This window comes from Taudactylus pleione, unplaced genomic scaffold (assembly GCF_031769625.1).
Source record: "Taudactylus pleione unplaced genomic scaffold, aTauple2 ptg000398l, whole genome shotgun sequence".
NCBI lineage: Eukaryota > Metazoa > Chordata > Amphibia > Anura > Myobatrachidae > Taudactylus > Taudactylus pleione.
Genome location: NW_028284800.1, coordinates 267,347 through 284,653, shown reverse-complemented (window position 1 = coordinate 284,653; position 17,307 = coordinate 267,347). Strand labels below are relative to the sequence as shown.

General features: G+C 42.7%; 1 protein-coding gene across 2 annotated transcripts in view; it reads left to right on the top strand.

The window, feature by feature from the left end:
• PLCD1 (phospholipase C delta 1) overlaps positions 1–17,307 on the top strand; it is a 158,920-nt gene that overhangs the window by 136,807 nt on the left and 4,806 nt on the right. For both annotated transcript variants that reach the window (XM_088446420.1, XM_088446419.1), the window contains exons 7-13: positions 152–296; positions 2,166–2,315; positions 3,980–4,150; positions 4,529–4,685; positions 5,718–5,834; positions 7,601–7,779; positions 15,185–15,317. In XM_088446420.1, the coding sequence (XP_088302546.1) occupies positions 152–296; positions 2,166–2,315; positions 3,980–4,150; positions 4,529–4,685; positions 5,718–5,834; positions 7,601–7,779; positions 15,185–15,317 (1,052 nt within the window). The remainder of the gene's footprint in view (positions 1–151; positions 297–2,165; positions 2,316–3,979; positions 4,151–4,528; positions 4,686–5,717; positions 5,835–7,600; positions 7,780–15,184; positions 15,318–17,307) is intronic.

Here is a 17,307-nt window from a genome sequence, read left to right as displayed (position 1 = left end):
GAACACTGGTTTTACCTATCTCATTGACCATAAATAATTTGAGACGGTCCTGGACCACCAACCCGTGGCACCCAGTTTGGGAATCACTGAAATACAGGATAATAATGAAATAGAAGCTTGAATTTACTTTATATTTGTGCTTTGCAAACAGAGCTCTTACAAAAGGATGCCGGTGTGTGGAGTTGGACTGCTGGGATGGGACTAATGGAGAACCGGTGATTTATCATGGCTACACCCTCACTTCCAAGATCCTCTTCAAAGATGTTATAAAAGCCATACAAAGTTACGCCTTCAAAGTAAGTCAGGGCTTCCAGCAGTGTGGCAAAGCCTTGTAGCTGACTTGACTATATGTGAGGTGAGGACTAGAAAGATAGATGGGAAATCCATTCCTGAATTCTATTCAACTGAAACAATTATAGTACTTTCAAAAGAAATTAGTTGAGAGATAATTTATGTGGTTCCTTTTTTGTGACCAGTAGTTATAGCAAACTATGAATGTTGGTATGAAGCAGTGTAAGCGGTCAATTAGGGCAATGTGCTGATGTACATGGGCTGCACATATATTTGCCCATTACCATAGCTATAACGTACCTCTGTGACTGCGAGGTAAAATGTAGGGGTCCCCCAATGTGCTGTTGTGAAACAAGAGGTACGGCATATCCCAGCTAATGGAATTGACCCCTATGTATTTTGCAGGTCAGTTGTATATTTTAGCCTCTGACAGGCATAATTTTTAGAAAGATCTATAAGCAGGACATACTAGAAGAAAGGAAGAAAGCTCTAGAGATCTACTTGGATTCTTGCCTTAGACATTCCAGGAGTCAGTCACCCTCCTGCATTTTTTTTATTGTGACGTTTATGGGGCCATGACGCGATTCGTATCATTAAGCTCATGCCCCCCGTTGTGCGAGAATAGTGTCAGACCCAGTTCTGGTGTGCTTGGCTGGGGTGTCCTCACACCCTCTGCATATGCCCCTTGGACTTCCATATCAGAATCTACTGAATCCCATAAGTATCTTTGTGACAATAAAAAAGGTCTTGGCAGCTAGAAAGTAGTTTTTTAATACTAACTTCCCCTGTGGGACTGTGCCTAGGCAGGGAAATGTCTGAAGGTGTAAATAATCTCCAGAGCCTCAATGATGGTCCTGAATTAAATACTATGGGCCAAATGTAATAGGGTGAGAGTTTAGAAAAGTGAGAGTTTCTGACACTTTTTAAACTTTGCCAATGTAATAGAGTCCAAAAACAAAGTAACAGAGTGAACTTGCATGTTTTTTTAGACTTAAAAATCTCTCAAGATTTAAAATCTCATTCAGATGTTTTCCCATTTTGAAGATAAAACTCAACCAATGTGAGAGTTTACTGCTAAACTCTCACATTTTCTAAACTCTCACCCTATTACATTTGGCCCAATATATCAGAGGAAAGATCTATGCTGTGATGGGATCTTTGAACCGAACATAGATTATAGACATTAGTTCCAGTTTGTGATGCCAAAGAACAGCTGAGAAATCATGAATTTGTCCAGGTGTCTTATGGCAAGCACCGTCCCATGGACACATCTATTAGGCAAGCACCTTCCCAAGGACACGTCTATTAGGCAAGCACCTTCCCAAGGACACGTCTATTAGGCAAGCACCTTCCCAATGACACGTCTATTAGGCAAGCACCTTCCCAATGACACGTCTATTAGGCAAGCACCTTCCCACTGACACGTCTATTAGGCAAGCACCTTCCCAATGACACGTCTATTAGGCAAGCACCTTCCCATTGACACGTCTATTAGGCAAGCACCTTCCCATTGACACGTCTATTAGACAAGCACCTTCCCAATGACACGTCTATTAGACAAGCACCTTCCCAATGACACGTCTATTAGACAAGCACCTTCCCAATGACACGTCTATTAGACAAGCACCTTCCCAATGACACGTCTATTATAACTTTATTAACAGGCAGGGACTTAGAAAATACCTTAGTTAGACTGAAGTTTGGAAAGTCCATTTTATCCTTGATAAGTTATTCCGTTTACACCATTTGGTAATTATCTGTTTTGTTAACAGTCTAAGGTTTTTGATTACTTTGTATCTACTACTATAGATGAACTGTGATAGTCGATGACGACTTTGCTCTTATTGGTTGTTGCATTTATTTTTTCCCTAAAGACCTCTGATTACCCTGTGATCATTTCCCTGGAGAATCACTGCAGCCTGGACCAGCAGATAACTATGGCCAAACACTTGAAGGACATCCTGGGAGATATGCTGCTGCTGATGCCCATTGAAGGGAAAGTAAAGGATTTCCCGTCCCCAGAGGTTAGCCAGAACTTATTGTCCTTACCAGCAGTGTCTCATCCCCATCATATGTACAGGACAAGCCGTTACACTGAGAGGAGAACATTTGTGTCTTTGTATATACAGTAAATAAGTAATTCTATAAATATTATATATTGCTATAACAAACTATATATGTTTAGCTAGATAATCCCTCTTCCTTTATAAGATAAATAATAAGTGGAGGGTTTAAAATGTGTTGAGATTATAAATAAAAATGACATTCTGTAATGACCGTGACACATGCATTTGAGTATTAGTCTGTAGGATGAATTAACATTGCAGAGATGTAAAGAAAACTGAAATCTACTGAAAAGTACCCTGAGCTCAAGGGGTGTGGATTTAAAGATCTACATTATTTAGATAGACAGTCAAAAGATTGACACCAACTGGTAGACAGACAATAGGTTGACAGGTACAAAGAGTCAACAGGTTGACCTGGATGAAGATTGACATTGTCAAAAGGTCGACATTGGATTGTTAGACACAAAAATGGTCAACACATTTTTTGTATTCTAACTCACACCTTGGTACCTTACTCCCTCCTGGTGCCTAACCCTAACAGTCTGGGTAAGTTTCTAACCCTAATCCTAGTGCCTAACCCTCAGGAAAGTGCCTAACCCTAATCCTCCGGAAAAGCCCGGAGAGGAGATGCGCGCACACACACGTTACCAATTTTCCTTCATGATTGTCAGATAACGCACTCTCCCTGCCAGCTGGTTTCAATATCTGAGGTTTGGAAATGAGCCGTGTTCGCTTAATCTGCCATCTTGTGGCTGAAATGTACAAATAGCAGGTTGTTGCAAGGATATTTTCTGTCATTGAAAAGTGTTAAATAAAGTTCCCTAAACCTAGCAGGGTAGTACAATTATATTTCCACTAGATATGTTTGGGCTCCAATTTGTATTTATTTTCTCAATCACAATGAAGGACTGGATATATGCAAATAATATACTTTTGCATTACATGTATAGCGCTAGCATACAAATTGAAAAAAAAAAACAACTAATAAACCCACTAGACCTGTTTTATGTATCAAGCAGTAAAAATTGGACCAGTGGAGAAGTTGCCCATAGCAACCAATCAGCTCCTACCTATTATTTTTATAAACTTTACTTGATACATGTATAAACCCCTAGGTATTAATCTACAGGTAAAGATATGAGAGAGCGTTAGTTACAGCCAACAAAATACATTGCAGCCATTTGAACCAAAGTTTTAAAAAGTTGAGTTTTCTGGGCTTAAAAATTGGCCCGTTCTGCGGCTGAATCAGACTTATGTACAAAGTGTTTCACTCTCTGTATAGCACTGGACAAGCCTAGTAACACCATGTCCCCTTACGAGGGCGAGCCCCAAAGAAGTCAAAAACAGTCTGTGACAACTCCTGCATGCAATATTGGTAATTGCATGTAGTCACTATTAAGTTTTAAAAAAGAAAATCTACCTGTCCATTAGGATAATCGCATTCTCCGTACACTTGAGCCCACAGTATTATCCGATAAAATAGGCAAATTATTAAAACATATTAAATTCATATTGTATATTGTATACTACTGTAGATTTTAAGCATTTTCAGAATATATTCATTTACATTTATCTGTATTTTGTTTCTTTGTTTTTTCTTTACATTATGTAATTTTTTTCAGCAACTAAAGCGGAAAATCCTAGTGAAAGGTAAGAAGCTCAATACACTGGAAGACAGCTTAATGAAAGCGGAGAACGACACTACGGAGGCGGACGATGTGTCTGACGAGGATGAAGCTGCGGAAATGGAGGATGAGGCTGTAAAGTCTACAGTGCATACAAAGAAAAGTACGGTAAGTGGCAGGATTGTGCCCACAAGTGTGTATGTGTATATAGTTGTGTGTACTGTAATAGAATGTAGTACAATAAACAATGAGTAACGAGTTTTTGTGTTGCTTAATTATGTACACAACACATACTGTAACAGGCTATATTCTGCAATGCTTCATAATACACTATCAGCATAATGGATTCACAGATGTGCATTATAAACAAATAGCCTCTTAGTTTGTTCAGCAAATGAAGGATGCAATGTGAATAGACCATTGTACTTTATGCTGAACATTAATTATGCTGTTTTTTATGTTTACTTGTTTATTTTAGGCTTTAATAGAAACGTATGACGTTTAGAACATCATGAAAAACACTGTTTAACTGAAATTGTTTCCTAGGGTGCGAAGTTGAAGCTTGCCATGGATCTGTCTGACACGGTTATATATTGTAAGAGCGTGCACTTCCGTGGCTTTGAGTACGCAACGGAGCATCAGTCGTTCTATGAGATGTCCTCCCTCACGGAGAGCAAGGCTCTAAAGCTGGCCAATGAGTCAGGTGAGGCCACGGGAATAGGATAGGTCTCTGTTCACATGTCATAAGGGCTGATTCTGTGTTGGAAGCAAAGCAAAAAAATAGGAGTAACCATGCTGATCGCCCGTACACACTTGCTGTTGGACAGATCTGTATGCAGACATATCTGTCCATCGGCTGTGCTGCACAGCCAATGCGATATGTCTGTGAACGACGCCGTTCAGACATATCGTCTGTACACACTGGCCGACGTGCAGCTGATATATTGGCCGATCGGTTGATCGGCCAGTGTGTACCCAGCGTAAATCTCTGCACATTTAAATATGCCCCACCCACAGTTCAGCAATGTAGTATACACGAGCCATGTGTTGCAGAGAGATGAACCCAAAGTTGCTGTGATCATTCATGGCTATGGCTTTGAGCATCCATTGATATGCCCTGAATCACCTAGTATACTCCAGGCCCGTGACATGGATGATGTGTCACTGTTGCCAGGTCTCAGGGGCCTAGGAGTGTTCAGTGTTAATAGATCTGGATGCCTGCAGTATACACATCATCCCCACTGTCACCTGGCAGCTTTCAGTGAGTTGCTCCTCCGGAGGTGCCAGCAGAAAGAGGTGTTTTTTAATCTGCCCGAGTAGTTTTTAGAACCATTAATAATATTTATAAAATATTCACTTTTTTAACGTTTTTTTTATAAAAAATAAATAAAATACAGATTTAAAATATAAGATCTGCTTTTTCCATCCGCACTGTGTTACTTTTCTGGCCACAGACCTCTGTGCTAACTGCAGACCTGCCCTGCTGTACTTTGTACACAGAAGTAGAGGCACCCATTGCCACCTTCCCATAAAAGCCTGTGCTACAAACATTGCTTCATCGTGAGTCACCGTGTATTGTTTTTTACTGCTGTTTTTTTACCGGGCTGTGGTTTTAATAATGGTTTTTCAATGTGCTCCAGGTTGAGAATGTTGGGGAATTGGAACCTGATATTCAGGACATGATTGCAAGATAACATTTATGATGAGCTGTATTGTGATTTTCTTTCTCCAAAAGCAAACAGTTTTATTCGCCATAATACAAGGCAGCTGACCAGAGTCTATCCTGACGGCATGCGAACCGACTCCTCCAACTACAGCGCTGTGAACATGTGGAACGTTGGCTGCCAAATAGGTGGGTGCGCCCTTCTGGTGCTGTTCCTGTGCATACACCAATTGCTTTTGTTTCTGTGTCTTATCCAGTGAATGGCTACAGGAAATGACATTACAGGGAGAGAGGGCACAGATATTTATTTAACTCATTATTTCCCAGAGCAGTGTTTTCCAACTAGTGCATCATGATACAGTGAGCGTGATTAAGAGGTGCATGTAATGTCAGTGCCGCATTCAAGTGGCTGATGTTTTCAGTCGGCACATGTGTTCGAGTCCTGATGGTTACCCCTCTAAGACGCAGGTCCAATTGCATGCAGAGATGCAATTTCAGTGAGTGATTCAAGGATGTAACAGGGGTGGCGAGCCGGGCGTGTCGTGGTGAGTGACTACGTTCAAAGTCGCAGTTGTAATAACGCCGGTGGGTGCGTTCAGAAGCAGAAACTGCACTTGCCACACAATCTCCGATAGTGCGTCAGTAAGCATAGAAGCCGATTAGCGCTGCAGCTGCTGGATGTCTCAGTATTAACCCCATCGGCTGCGGCATTTACATAAAGACATCGCTGCAGTAGCGCGCACCTCTGTATTAGGCCCATTGTGTGTGGTAATACCAGCCTGGATGTGTGACAATAATATACGGGTAACAAGAAAAAACTTATATTCAAGCTTCAAATTAAAAATTTGAAGGTTTAAATATAAACTATAATTTAATTGTAAGTGAAACAAATTTGCTGTAATTTACACTGAATTTAATGCTCACTCCTATTATTCATGTGTCTGGTTTTATATACTATAATATTTGGAATTTGTGTATCATGGATATAATTCCTCACATGGCGTGAGTTGCCTGATATATACACTTTGTGATGCCATGCTAGGTCAGAAGCTACTGTATCTATTTGTCATGTTAGTCAGTTGTGCTAAAATGCTCATATTTAAGTAATTTAATTGTTTTTGTTTATCACTTTACACCAGTTCCTCTAGTTCTTCCTGCTAGGAAATAGATTACGGCCACATCCCCACTGATGACTTAATGGCAGGAGCGTCGGAACGATTTTATGTTGGGGGGCATTATATATTTTTATTTTGGTTGCTCATCCTAAATACCCTCGCCCCTGATCGTCCACAGCTGCGGCTCCACAGTGGCGCCTTTCAAGTGTTTGGATGACGGGCGAGCGAGCCGTTCCCTTGCCCTATCTGTTCTGGCGACAATGCTTGGAGGTCTATGTAGGCTTCATGAGGCACTTTACAGTGCTAAACATAAAGAAATGGGACAAGTAGCATTCGTAAAAACACTAGAGCAACACAATACACACACAGCAGGGTGTGGTAATACTAGGGTAGAGGTTTCTAGTTTTAGGGCCATTTACATCCTTTGTTTCTGTATTAATGCCACATATAAAATGCATTTAAAACACTGAACATATATTAAATACACATTCTTACTGTGTGTTGTGACAACCTCAGTGTGGATTTATGTGGGGGTGGTAAACTCACCTTACTGTTTTTAAAAGTACAAATTATAAAGTAAAGTTTTTGTTTGTTTTTTCTAGTGTTTCTGTTAACTAGTTTAATGTATATTTTGATAGGGGATTTCTAAAATTCCTTGTAATGTACTGTATGCTTTGGGATGCAGTTGAGTTATGGAGTTATGTAATTTTGGGAAGGAAGGATTCTAGAAATCCTTGTAACTACAAGATTTTCAAATCCCTTCCACCTATTGTGATTTTCTCATTTAAATAAACTTCTATATTTCACTAGACAATTGAAATTATGGTGGTTATTTTTCAGTGGCTTTGAATTTCCAGTCCCCCTGTGTGGAGATGGACGTGTACCAGGGCAGGTTCCGGGATAATGGCTTCTGTGGCTATGTACTGAAACCGTCCTTCCTGAGATACAGTCAGTCTAAGTTCAATCCAAAGTCTGTTCAGGATGGAGAGTGGTGGACTCCAAAAAAGCTCAGCATCATGGTTAAGTATTGATGTCCTCCTAAATCATTCGTGCAGCAGATGTGTAATAATGGAAGTGGTGTCTTCCCAAATTGTTAACAGTTTAAATAATTGTTGTACCATCTAGTTCATTAGTGGTTTATAAATAGTGGCTCTGGTATTCTCCACTGATGGGTGCTGGTTGGTTTGGGAATTACTGTGCGATTTGTGATTGACCGCTGTGTGAGCCGGAGTGCAAGCTCGGGTACAGAGGAAGTTCACCATCTCCCCAGCCTGGCATATGACTGGTGAGGGGAATGCTGGCACAGACTACTGTAGAGGAATATATTATATAATATATTCCTTTATTATCCATCCTAGGGATGCCTTGCATATGGCTGATGTGTAGTGATAGGTGGAGTCCGACACTAATTGAAAACCGGCTCCCACCCCCTATATAGCCCCTCCCTAACCACCGTAAGCTCAGTATTGTTTTTAGTGCCTTTGGAGAAGACACTAGCTAGATAGGTCCTAGCTTTTAGTTAGGTTTTATTTATTTTCTTTTATGTTTTAAATTTGAGCGTTTAGTCCCTGGAGACAGGCGACAAACACTAAAGGTGCGTACACACTGGGCGATATTACTGAGCGACTGCACGACTACGACATCGTAATCGTGCAATCGCTCAGTAATCGTGCACAAATCGTGCACTTTTATGTCAGAAACGACCAGCCATGCACATTCCCGCTGGTCGTTTTCGACATTGTCCATCGCCTGAACATGCAGCACAATCTGCTGATAACGACAACGACAGTTCAGGAATGATGGACAGTGCCTGCACTGAACGACTAATCGTTCAGTGCAGACACTACAGGGGATCAGGAACGATTGTACGATTACAATGTCGTAATCGTACTGTCTTTCCTGATCGCCTAGTGTGTACGTACCTTAACAGAGTGGGAGTTATATAGATTAGAAGGTTTTGTTTGACAAACAGACACCCAGCTGAGGGGGTCGCAGGCAAAAAGGTAAGATTTACAACTAGAGTGACAATCTTGTTGCCATATTACTGCTACCTGGCACACTGCTTTTGAGCAGATTGGCCAGGGCTTGGAAGTACTCATGGTCCGATGGAGCAGGCTGGTCTCGCACCTCCAGGGGCGGTTAGCACAACACTGTTTCAAACCTTCTGTGATGGTTACAGAAGCAGCAACATGTGATTGCTTTATGAGAGAGAGGGATTAGTTCCTGTTTCAAGACACCGCTGACACGTGCAGGCGCACAGAGGTGACGTCGTCAGGTGCCACCACAACCAGGAGAAGGTTGCGGGCTGAATAGAAGCGGCGCTGAGGTGCCGGTGGCAGTTGACATCATCAAGGACAGCAGGCGCTCGGGGACTTGTGAGTATATGACAGCTACATGTGGAGTCGCGCATCAGTAACGTCCTCAGGTGGGCCGCGAATGCCGTGGAATTTGCAGGTGTCCTGAATTAACAAGACACTGCGGCCGGCCACACCTCCATTCCCCCAGATATTTATTAGTACGATTGAAGGCTGCTGTAAGGAGGCAGATGAGGACCGTGGAGACTGGCACTGGGGAATGGAGGCTTAACAAGTAAACAGCAGTATAACCAGGATTTGTACTATGTGTAGTTAACCTGGTGACTTTGGCTTATTGTTATAAGCATAGTTACTGCAATGTTATCATTGATAGTCAGGCAATAACTTTCAGGGGTGTATATATATATATATATATATATATATATCCTTGTTTATTTACCTTTCGGTTTATTGCATAAGATGGGTCTTAGACCAGTTTTGTTTATTTGCATTTAAACAGATGGGTGAATAGGTGTCTTCATTTACCTCTGTCTTTTATATTCATTCTGAGCTACTCTTCTTCTTTTAGAATTTAGGTAGCTATCTGGTGAATTGACTTTTCTTCCTCAGTATGGATAAATCAGACAGGGGGTCTAAGAAGCAAGTTGCGGTATATAATTGTACAAAATGTGAGTAAAAAAATTGCCAAAAGGTACAGACCATGTGTCACTCTGTGCAAGTTGTTCACAGGAGGTTTCATTATCAGGAGGTTCGGCGGAACAGTCTCTGATGCCTGATTGGGCTAGATCTAGGGCAGATGCCATAGGTGAACTACGTCATTTTCAGGATAATTATGTGAGATCCTGTGAGCAAGCATTTTTGGCTGATCCCTCAGTGGAGCCCAAATGGACCCAAAATATGGGGCGATGTCTCACTTAGATGGCAAAATCTATAAATTGGCATCGTCTGCAGGAACCACAGCTGCTAAAAAGCTGTCACATTCCTCTACAGTTTTTCCAGGAGAAGAGGCCTCGGCTTCTTCTCGGGAAGAGGGGGAATTGGATTGACTGGGAAGACACCTCAAATTGGGAGGTTGATTCCCAGTCACATTCAGGAGTTTCTCTACTGATAGATTCTGTAAGAGAAACTCTGCAGTTATAGGAGGCAGCTATGCCAGAGACTAGTGCAGTTTCTTTCTTTAAACGTAAGAAGAAATATGTTTAGATTTTTCCAGAGTTTTCTCATTTTGAAGAAATATTAAAGTCTGATTAAAACCTAATTCAAGATTCCATATTCCTAAGAAGTATAAGAGTCTTTAACCCTATGCTGTAAAGGATACCAAACAATGGGAAGTTCCTCCTATGCTGGATGCTCCTATTTTGGTTAAGAATACGGTTATCCCCACTTCTCAGTCGGTAACTCTTAAAGATCATATGGATAGAAAGAGTGAGCCGGTGCTTAAATCTTTATTCACCTTGTCAGGGGTATTGCTGCGGCCAATTCTGGCCAGTGCCTGGGTAGTTAAGGCCATCGGTCCATGGATAAATCAGATGGTTACTGGTTTTCAATCAGGGGAGGAATCTGAAGCTAACTCCTTAGCTGATCAGATTTCAGAAGCCCTTACCTATATAGGTGATGCTCTGTTAAATACTGTTCAGATACAGGGGGTCATTCAGACCCGGTCGTTAGCGCCGATGCGCTCGGACCGGGTCGATGGCCCCCCACAGAGCATGCGTGAGACCCGCTACAACCGACAGCGCTGGTCGTAGCGGGTCTCGATCCAAAGGGGGTGAGCTGTCGATGTTGATTGACAGCTCGCCCCGTTTGGAAGGGGGGTCGGGGGGGTGGCAGCCCAAACGGGGGCATTCCCATGGAGCCAGAAGCTCTCCAGGGCTTACGACAAGGGAGACCCTACCCTAGGGTCTCGTCGTAAGCCCCGATGGTCGCGATGGTCTCTGACCATCGCGACCATCACCTGAGCGGTCGTTAGAGCTGTGGGTGTTAACCCACAGCCTAACGACCGAAACAGAGGCGGGCGGTCAGGATGCAAGTGGCCACCCAGTTTCTGAGCGACTGCTTGCATCCTCCGACCGCCTCTGAATGAGGCCAACAGTCTCATAGCTCTACCTTAGCTGTTTCCACAAGGTGTTTGCTGTGGCTTAAAACATGGAAGGCAGACATAGAATTGAAACATGCCTTAGAGGCATTACCTTTTGAAGGAAGTTCTTTGTTTGGGCCAGAATTATCTGATATTATTTCTCAGGTCACAGGAGGAAAAAGTCATTTTCTGCCTGTAAATACACCTAAAACAAAGACTCCTAGGATTCGTTGATTTCGGTATGAAGGTAAGGGAAGATTTCAGGTCTTTTGTGGTTCATATGGGAGTGCCCGGAAGGGGACCTTTAGGGGACAGGGTGGTCCCAACACCAGTCAACCTGCTAAGCCACCAGGAGAGGGTCCCATCCTCTAGTGGGAGGTCGCTTACTCAGGTTCCAGGAGGATTGGATCCATTCCAATCTGGATTCTTGGGTAAGTTGAATAATCACCAGAGGATACATTTTGAATCTGGAAGGTCCTGTTCCAAAAACATTCTTTTCCACTCCTCTCCCAGTGGATGGTTGCAGAAAGACAGCTCTTTTACAGGCAATTTCTGCACTTTCAGGCTCCAGAGTAATTATTCCGGTTCCAGTACTAGAGGAAGGAATGGGGTTTTACTCCAATCTTTTTCTAGTAGACAAACCAGACTAGTCATTCCGACCTGTTCTCACTCTCAAGGGGTTAAATGCTTATCTTTACTTTGAGAGATATTAGATGGAATTGATAAGGTCAGTAATTTGTTCTATGGAGGAAGAAGTTTTTCTGGCCTCCATAGATATCAGTGATGCCTATCTCCATATTCCTATATGGAAGGGTCATCAGCATCTTCTAAGGTTTGCAGTAGGGCATCAGCAATTTCAGTTTCAGGCTCTACCTTTCAGTTTGGCCACCGCCCACAGAGTATTTACAAAGGTAATGGCACACATGATATCTCTTCTCATGAGAGGAGGGATAAATGTGTTGGCTTAACTGGACGATTTGTTGCTAAGAGCTCCCTCGATAGCTTTATTACAACAACACCTTCAGGTTACTATAGACATGCTCCAGAGATTCAGCTGGATCATCAATTTTCCCAAATAAAATTTAATTTCAACCAAGAGAATGGTATTTTTGGGGTTACTCTTTGACACCCAGTGTCACAAAGTATTCTTCCTCAGGCAAATATTCAGGATCTGAAATCCAGAATAAGGATCATTTTTGAGAGGTCATATATCTCTGTTCTAAGAGCCACGCAGGTATTGGGAAAAATTGTAGCTTCATTCTAAGCACTTCCTTTTGCCAGATTTCACGCTCAACTTCTACAGAACCAATTGATTCGTCGATGGGTAAAATCGGACCCTCGATTAAACAAGCAGATGTTCAGATTTTCACCTCAGACACGGAGGTCTCTTCAATAGTGGCTGAAGGAGGCAAATTTGAACAAGGCTTTGCCAATTGTCAGTAAAAGGCTGGACCATTGTCACCACAGATGCCAGCCTTACAGGCTGGGGGGCAGTGGTTCTGGACAGACGCAAGCAAGGGCTTTGGTTTGTCTAAGAGACCGTTCTGCCTATCATTATATTGGAATTAAGGGAAATTTGTTATGCACGGATTCAGGCTCAGGGGTGTCTAAAGAATTTACCTGAACGGATACAATCAGACAATGACAGCAGTTGCTTACATCAACAAGCAGGGTGGCACACACAGCTTGCTCGCAATGAGGGAGGTTTCTCACATCCTTCATTGGGCAGAAAATTGGGTTTTGGCTATTTCAGCAATTTACATTCCAGGGGTGGACAACTGGGAGGCGGACATTTTAAGTTGCCACAGTGTGCACCAAGGAAAATGGGAATTACACCAGAGAGGTGTTAGCGGAAATAGTAGCCAGATGGGGATCTCCAGATATAGATTTGATGGCTTTATACAAGAAGCTTCCAAGGTACGGATCTCGGTCTTGGGATCCTCAAGCAGTTCTGGTGGATGCAATGACAGCACCTTGGGGGCTTCAGCTGCCATACATCTTTCCTCCACTGGTAATGTTACCAAGGGTAATTCAGAGGATTCAACAGGTAGCCCGTCCGGTTATTCTCATAGCTCAATACTGGCCACGTCGTCATTTGTATGCAGCTCTTCAGGGCATGCTGGCAGATGTTCTGTATCGTCTACCTCTGCGTCCAGACCTGTTGCTTCATGGTCCATGCGTCACCCCAATTTGCCTCACTTGGCTCTGATGGCATGGTTCTTGAATCCAGGATTCTGAGGGCCAAAGGGTTTTCAGAGTCTGTGGTGAAAACCATGATACAGACTCGTAAGCCAGTTACTTCCGAAATCTATCATAAGATATGGAAGATATACATTTCTTGGTGTGAACAACACAAGTTCAAACCAGAAAAGTTCCAAGTGTCTCGTCTGTTGTCTTTTTTGCAGGACAGGCTGGTCAAGGGTCTGAAATTGTCCTCTCTTAAAGGACAGATTCCGGCTCCAACGATCCTGTTTCAGAGGAAATTGGCTATCATTCTAGAAGTTCAGACCTTCTTGCAGGGGGTTCTTCACATTCAGCCTCCTTATGTTCCTCCTTCAGACTTGCCTTTTGGAGAGCCTCCACAACTAAATTCACCATTTGTGCCTTTGGACTCTGTAGAATGACGTTATCTTTTGGCCATTGCATCGGCCAGAAGGGTTTCTGAATTAGCAGTGCTTTCCTGTAAAACTCTGCTTATCATTTTTCATGAGGATAGGGTAGTGTTACGCACTAAACCTTCTTTTCTACCAAAGGTAGTGTCAACTTTCCACATGAACCTAGTGTCCTTCCAGCTTTTCGCCAGGATTCAGTAACTCAGGAGGTGTCTTCCTTAGCACTGTTGGATGTGGTACGTGCGTTACGCATCTACTTGGACCCTACTACGTCCTTGAGGCATATGGATTCCTTGTTGGTGTTGATTGATGCACCAAAAAGAGGCTGGCCTGCCTCAAAAATGTCCATCACTAGATAGGTCACTTCTGCTATTAGACAGGCATATTTGTCCTTGAGTATGACTGTTCCAGCCTCAATTCGGGCTGATTCGACTTGTGCTGTCAAAGCTTCTTGGGCTGTACAGCATGGTGCCTCGGTTGAGCAGCTCTGCAAGGCAGCTACCTGGTCATCCGTACACACTTTCACAAGATGTTACCGATTCCATACATTCGGCGCAAGAGATGCTAGTGTTGGGTGGAAAATTCTTAAAGTGGTCGGTTCTGACGCTCCCGCCCCCCCCCCCCCATTAATTGGCTTGCTTTGGTATATCATATGTAAGGCATCCCCCATATGGATGATAAAGGACATACGATTTTTATTTACCTTAAAATGTCTTTCTTGGAGTCCATCTGGGGGATGCAAGGATCCCTCCCTTGTTTGTTTTTTTAATACTGGATAATTGTTGGTTTCTGGTTTTGTCAGTTCTTAGATATATTAGACTGAGCTTACGGTGGTTAGGGAGGGGTTATATAGGTGGTGGGAACTGGTTTTCAATTAGTTAGTGTCCGACTCCACCTATCGCTACACATAACCCATATGTAAGGCATCCCCCAGATGGACTCCAAGGAACAGTTGTCCAATGTCTGCATACACAGCAGGCTGAGGATTTAAATGATTTCTATCCGATTATTTTTCTTTTATCAGCCTTTATGGTGGGAGCATATACAAACATACTGTGTATGTTTTACTGATATTGTGTTAGCAGCGTAAGACTGCCCCCACCTGCGGAGGTGAGCAGAAATATGCGATAAATCCTGGTTTTGGGCGCCCTAACCTGGACTTTAAATGGGTTTCGCCGTTTTATGCAGCTAAATCGGTCAAATTACCTACGAAGATCACAATAATTAATGGGCGCCCAAAGCAATTGAATTGCAACATTGGGTGCCCATTAATTACCGCAACGTAAAAAACAATTGAAGGTTTATCGGGTAGACATTCATTTCTCACCTAGACTACAAAACTCTGCAGTACTTTTTAATACCTCTAGTCCTGAAGTTCTTTATACAAAGGGATTAATGTGCCGTCTTGATCAATATCCAGGTGATCTCTGGACAGCAGCTCCCTAAACTGAACAAGAAGAAGAGTTCCATAGTGGACCCATTTGTCACGCTGGAGATATTTGGCGTGGCACGGGACAATGATAAGAAGCAAACGAAAGTCATTGAGAACAATGGTAAGAAATGTAAAAATTACACTTTTCCAAGAGCGTTCATCTATCTGCTATATTAATTGAATAAACTTTGCACTAGAGAAAGAAAATACATTAACATATATATTATCAGAATATATCTTTAGTGAACAATGGGAAAAATACATGTTGACCTTATTATGTAACAATTAACACCTCTATTGAGAAAGCCACATGTATGTGTCTCTCCCCCTAGACGCCCCACTAAGGTTATCCTGTGTACACGGTGCTTCATGCCAGTGATCAGTAACTTCCTAAAAGTTACATACCAAATGAAAGCACCTTTTTAAATAAATGTAAAAATAAGGATGATTTCTCCGAATGCGAGTGTAGTTATGGGAGTTCTCACTTTCTATGTGCTGGGGTGAATTATTGTTCTTTTTCAGTTATCAACATGGTTAAAAACTTTATCTCAGTTTATCACTGTTAGCGCAATGAGATGCGGGTAAGGAACATTTCATCTTACTTATGGCTTCAACTAGATAACAGGTTTCTGTTTTATCTCGGATGCATACTTAAAAACACAGATGATACATACTCGTAAATGTATATGGAACACATAGATGGTATACAATCGGGAAGCCGGCAGCCGGCTTCCCTACTATCATATCCCAGCGAGGGTGAAATGCCGGGCGTCTAGATGTAGACGCCTGACATTTCCCCGACGCCGGGAGACCGGCGCCCGGCATCCCGATGAGCCATAATGAGAGGCCGACAATTCCAGCCTGTAAATAAAACTCCAACAAGGACAGGAGTCACTAAAGGTCCCACACAAAACAAATTGGGGCATTTAATCTTCCATCAAAGTGAGAATATTATCTATATTTATGTTCATTTCGTAGAATGACAAATGCAAGTGTAGTTTTAGCCAAGAGAAGGTGATCATCAACCACAGATGAAATGTGTTGTCTTTGCTGAAGCCTTTGTTTCTTTACAGAAAGGTTTTGCTACAGGGTAATTCACCCCCGCCCCCCCCCCCCCCCCCCCAAATATGTTTGATACCTCCCCAATTCTCCACATCCCAGGAAACATAGGGGACGGGTGAAGGGGTGAAGCTTGTACTCTTTTATCGGTGCAATATACCATCTTGTGAGGCCTCCTGTATAATGACCTACCTGTAAACTTCAGTGTGAGTTGTCCATGTATTTTTTTTCCTGCAGAAGGCTCCCCTAGATCGGCCCCTCAAACTATGTGACCAGAGCTGAACATATCATCTAAAACTGAGTTTCCCAAATGCAGGTCTTGAGGACCCCTAACAGTGCATGTTTTCTACATCTCCTAGTTGGTGCACAGGTGTATTTGTTACTGGCTGACACATTTTAAAAGATCCATAGGGTGGTGCTGATTATTTCACTTATGATACTGAGGAGATCTGTAAAATATGCACTGGTAAGGGCAGTAGCGACACTACACTAGGTGTCATCCTTCAAGGGGGTGACACCAAATGCTGGTTCCTCAGTGACCGGAAGTCGGATGCTGTACTGGGATGATATTGCGCAGCACCCGGCTCCCGGTCACTGAGGAGCTGGCATCTCTGGGGGTTCTGGGCACCCCCCCCCCCCGAGTAATTAAACAAGGTCACTCCCCCTCACCATGCGGTTACACCCTCTTTTTGACCATTCGCGTCAAAGGCACGTGCAGGTCTTTTACTTGCCGCTCTGGGTGCCACCTACCCCAGTGAAGCCACTGGTTAAGGGTCACTGGGAACTGTAGTTGGGAAACACTGATCTAGAAACCTTCGCTTTGCATCCAGACTTATATTTACAGCAGAATTGATATCTTGCATCCGCAAAAGAAAGATGGTTGATGGGTAGTGCCATGATGAAATGTATTAATTGTATCTGTAGTGGCAGCATTGCTATTAAACTGAAATGAAGTTACATTAGTACAATTCCATAAATCTGACATGTCCAAGTGTCCCTGTGTTTTCCACCCATCTGTGAATGTAAAAGCAATATCTTATTTATGATAAAAG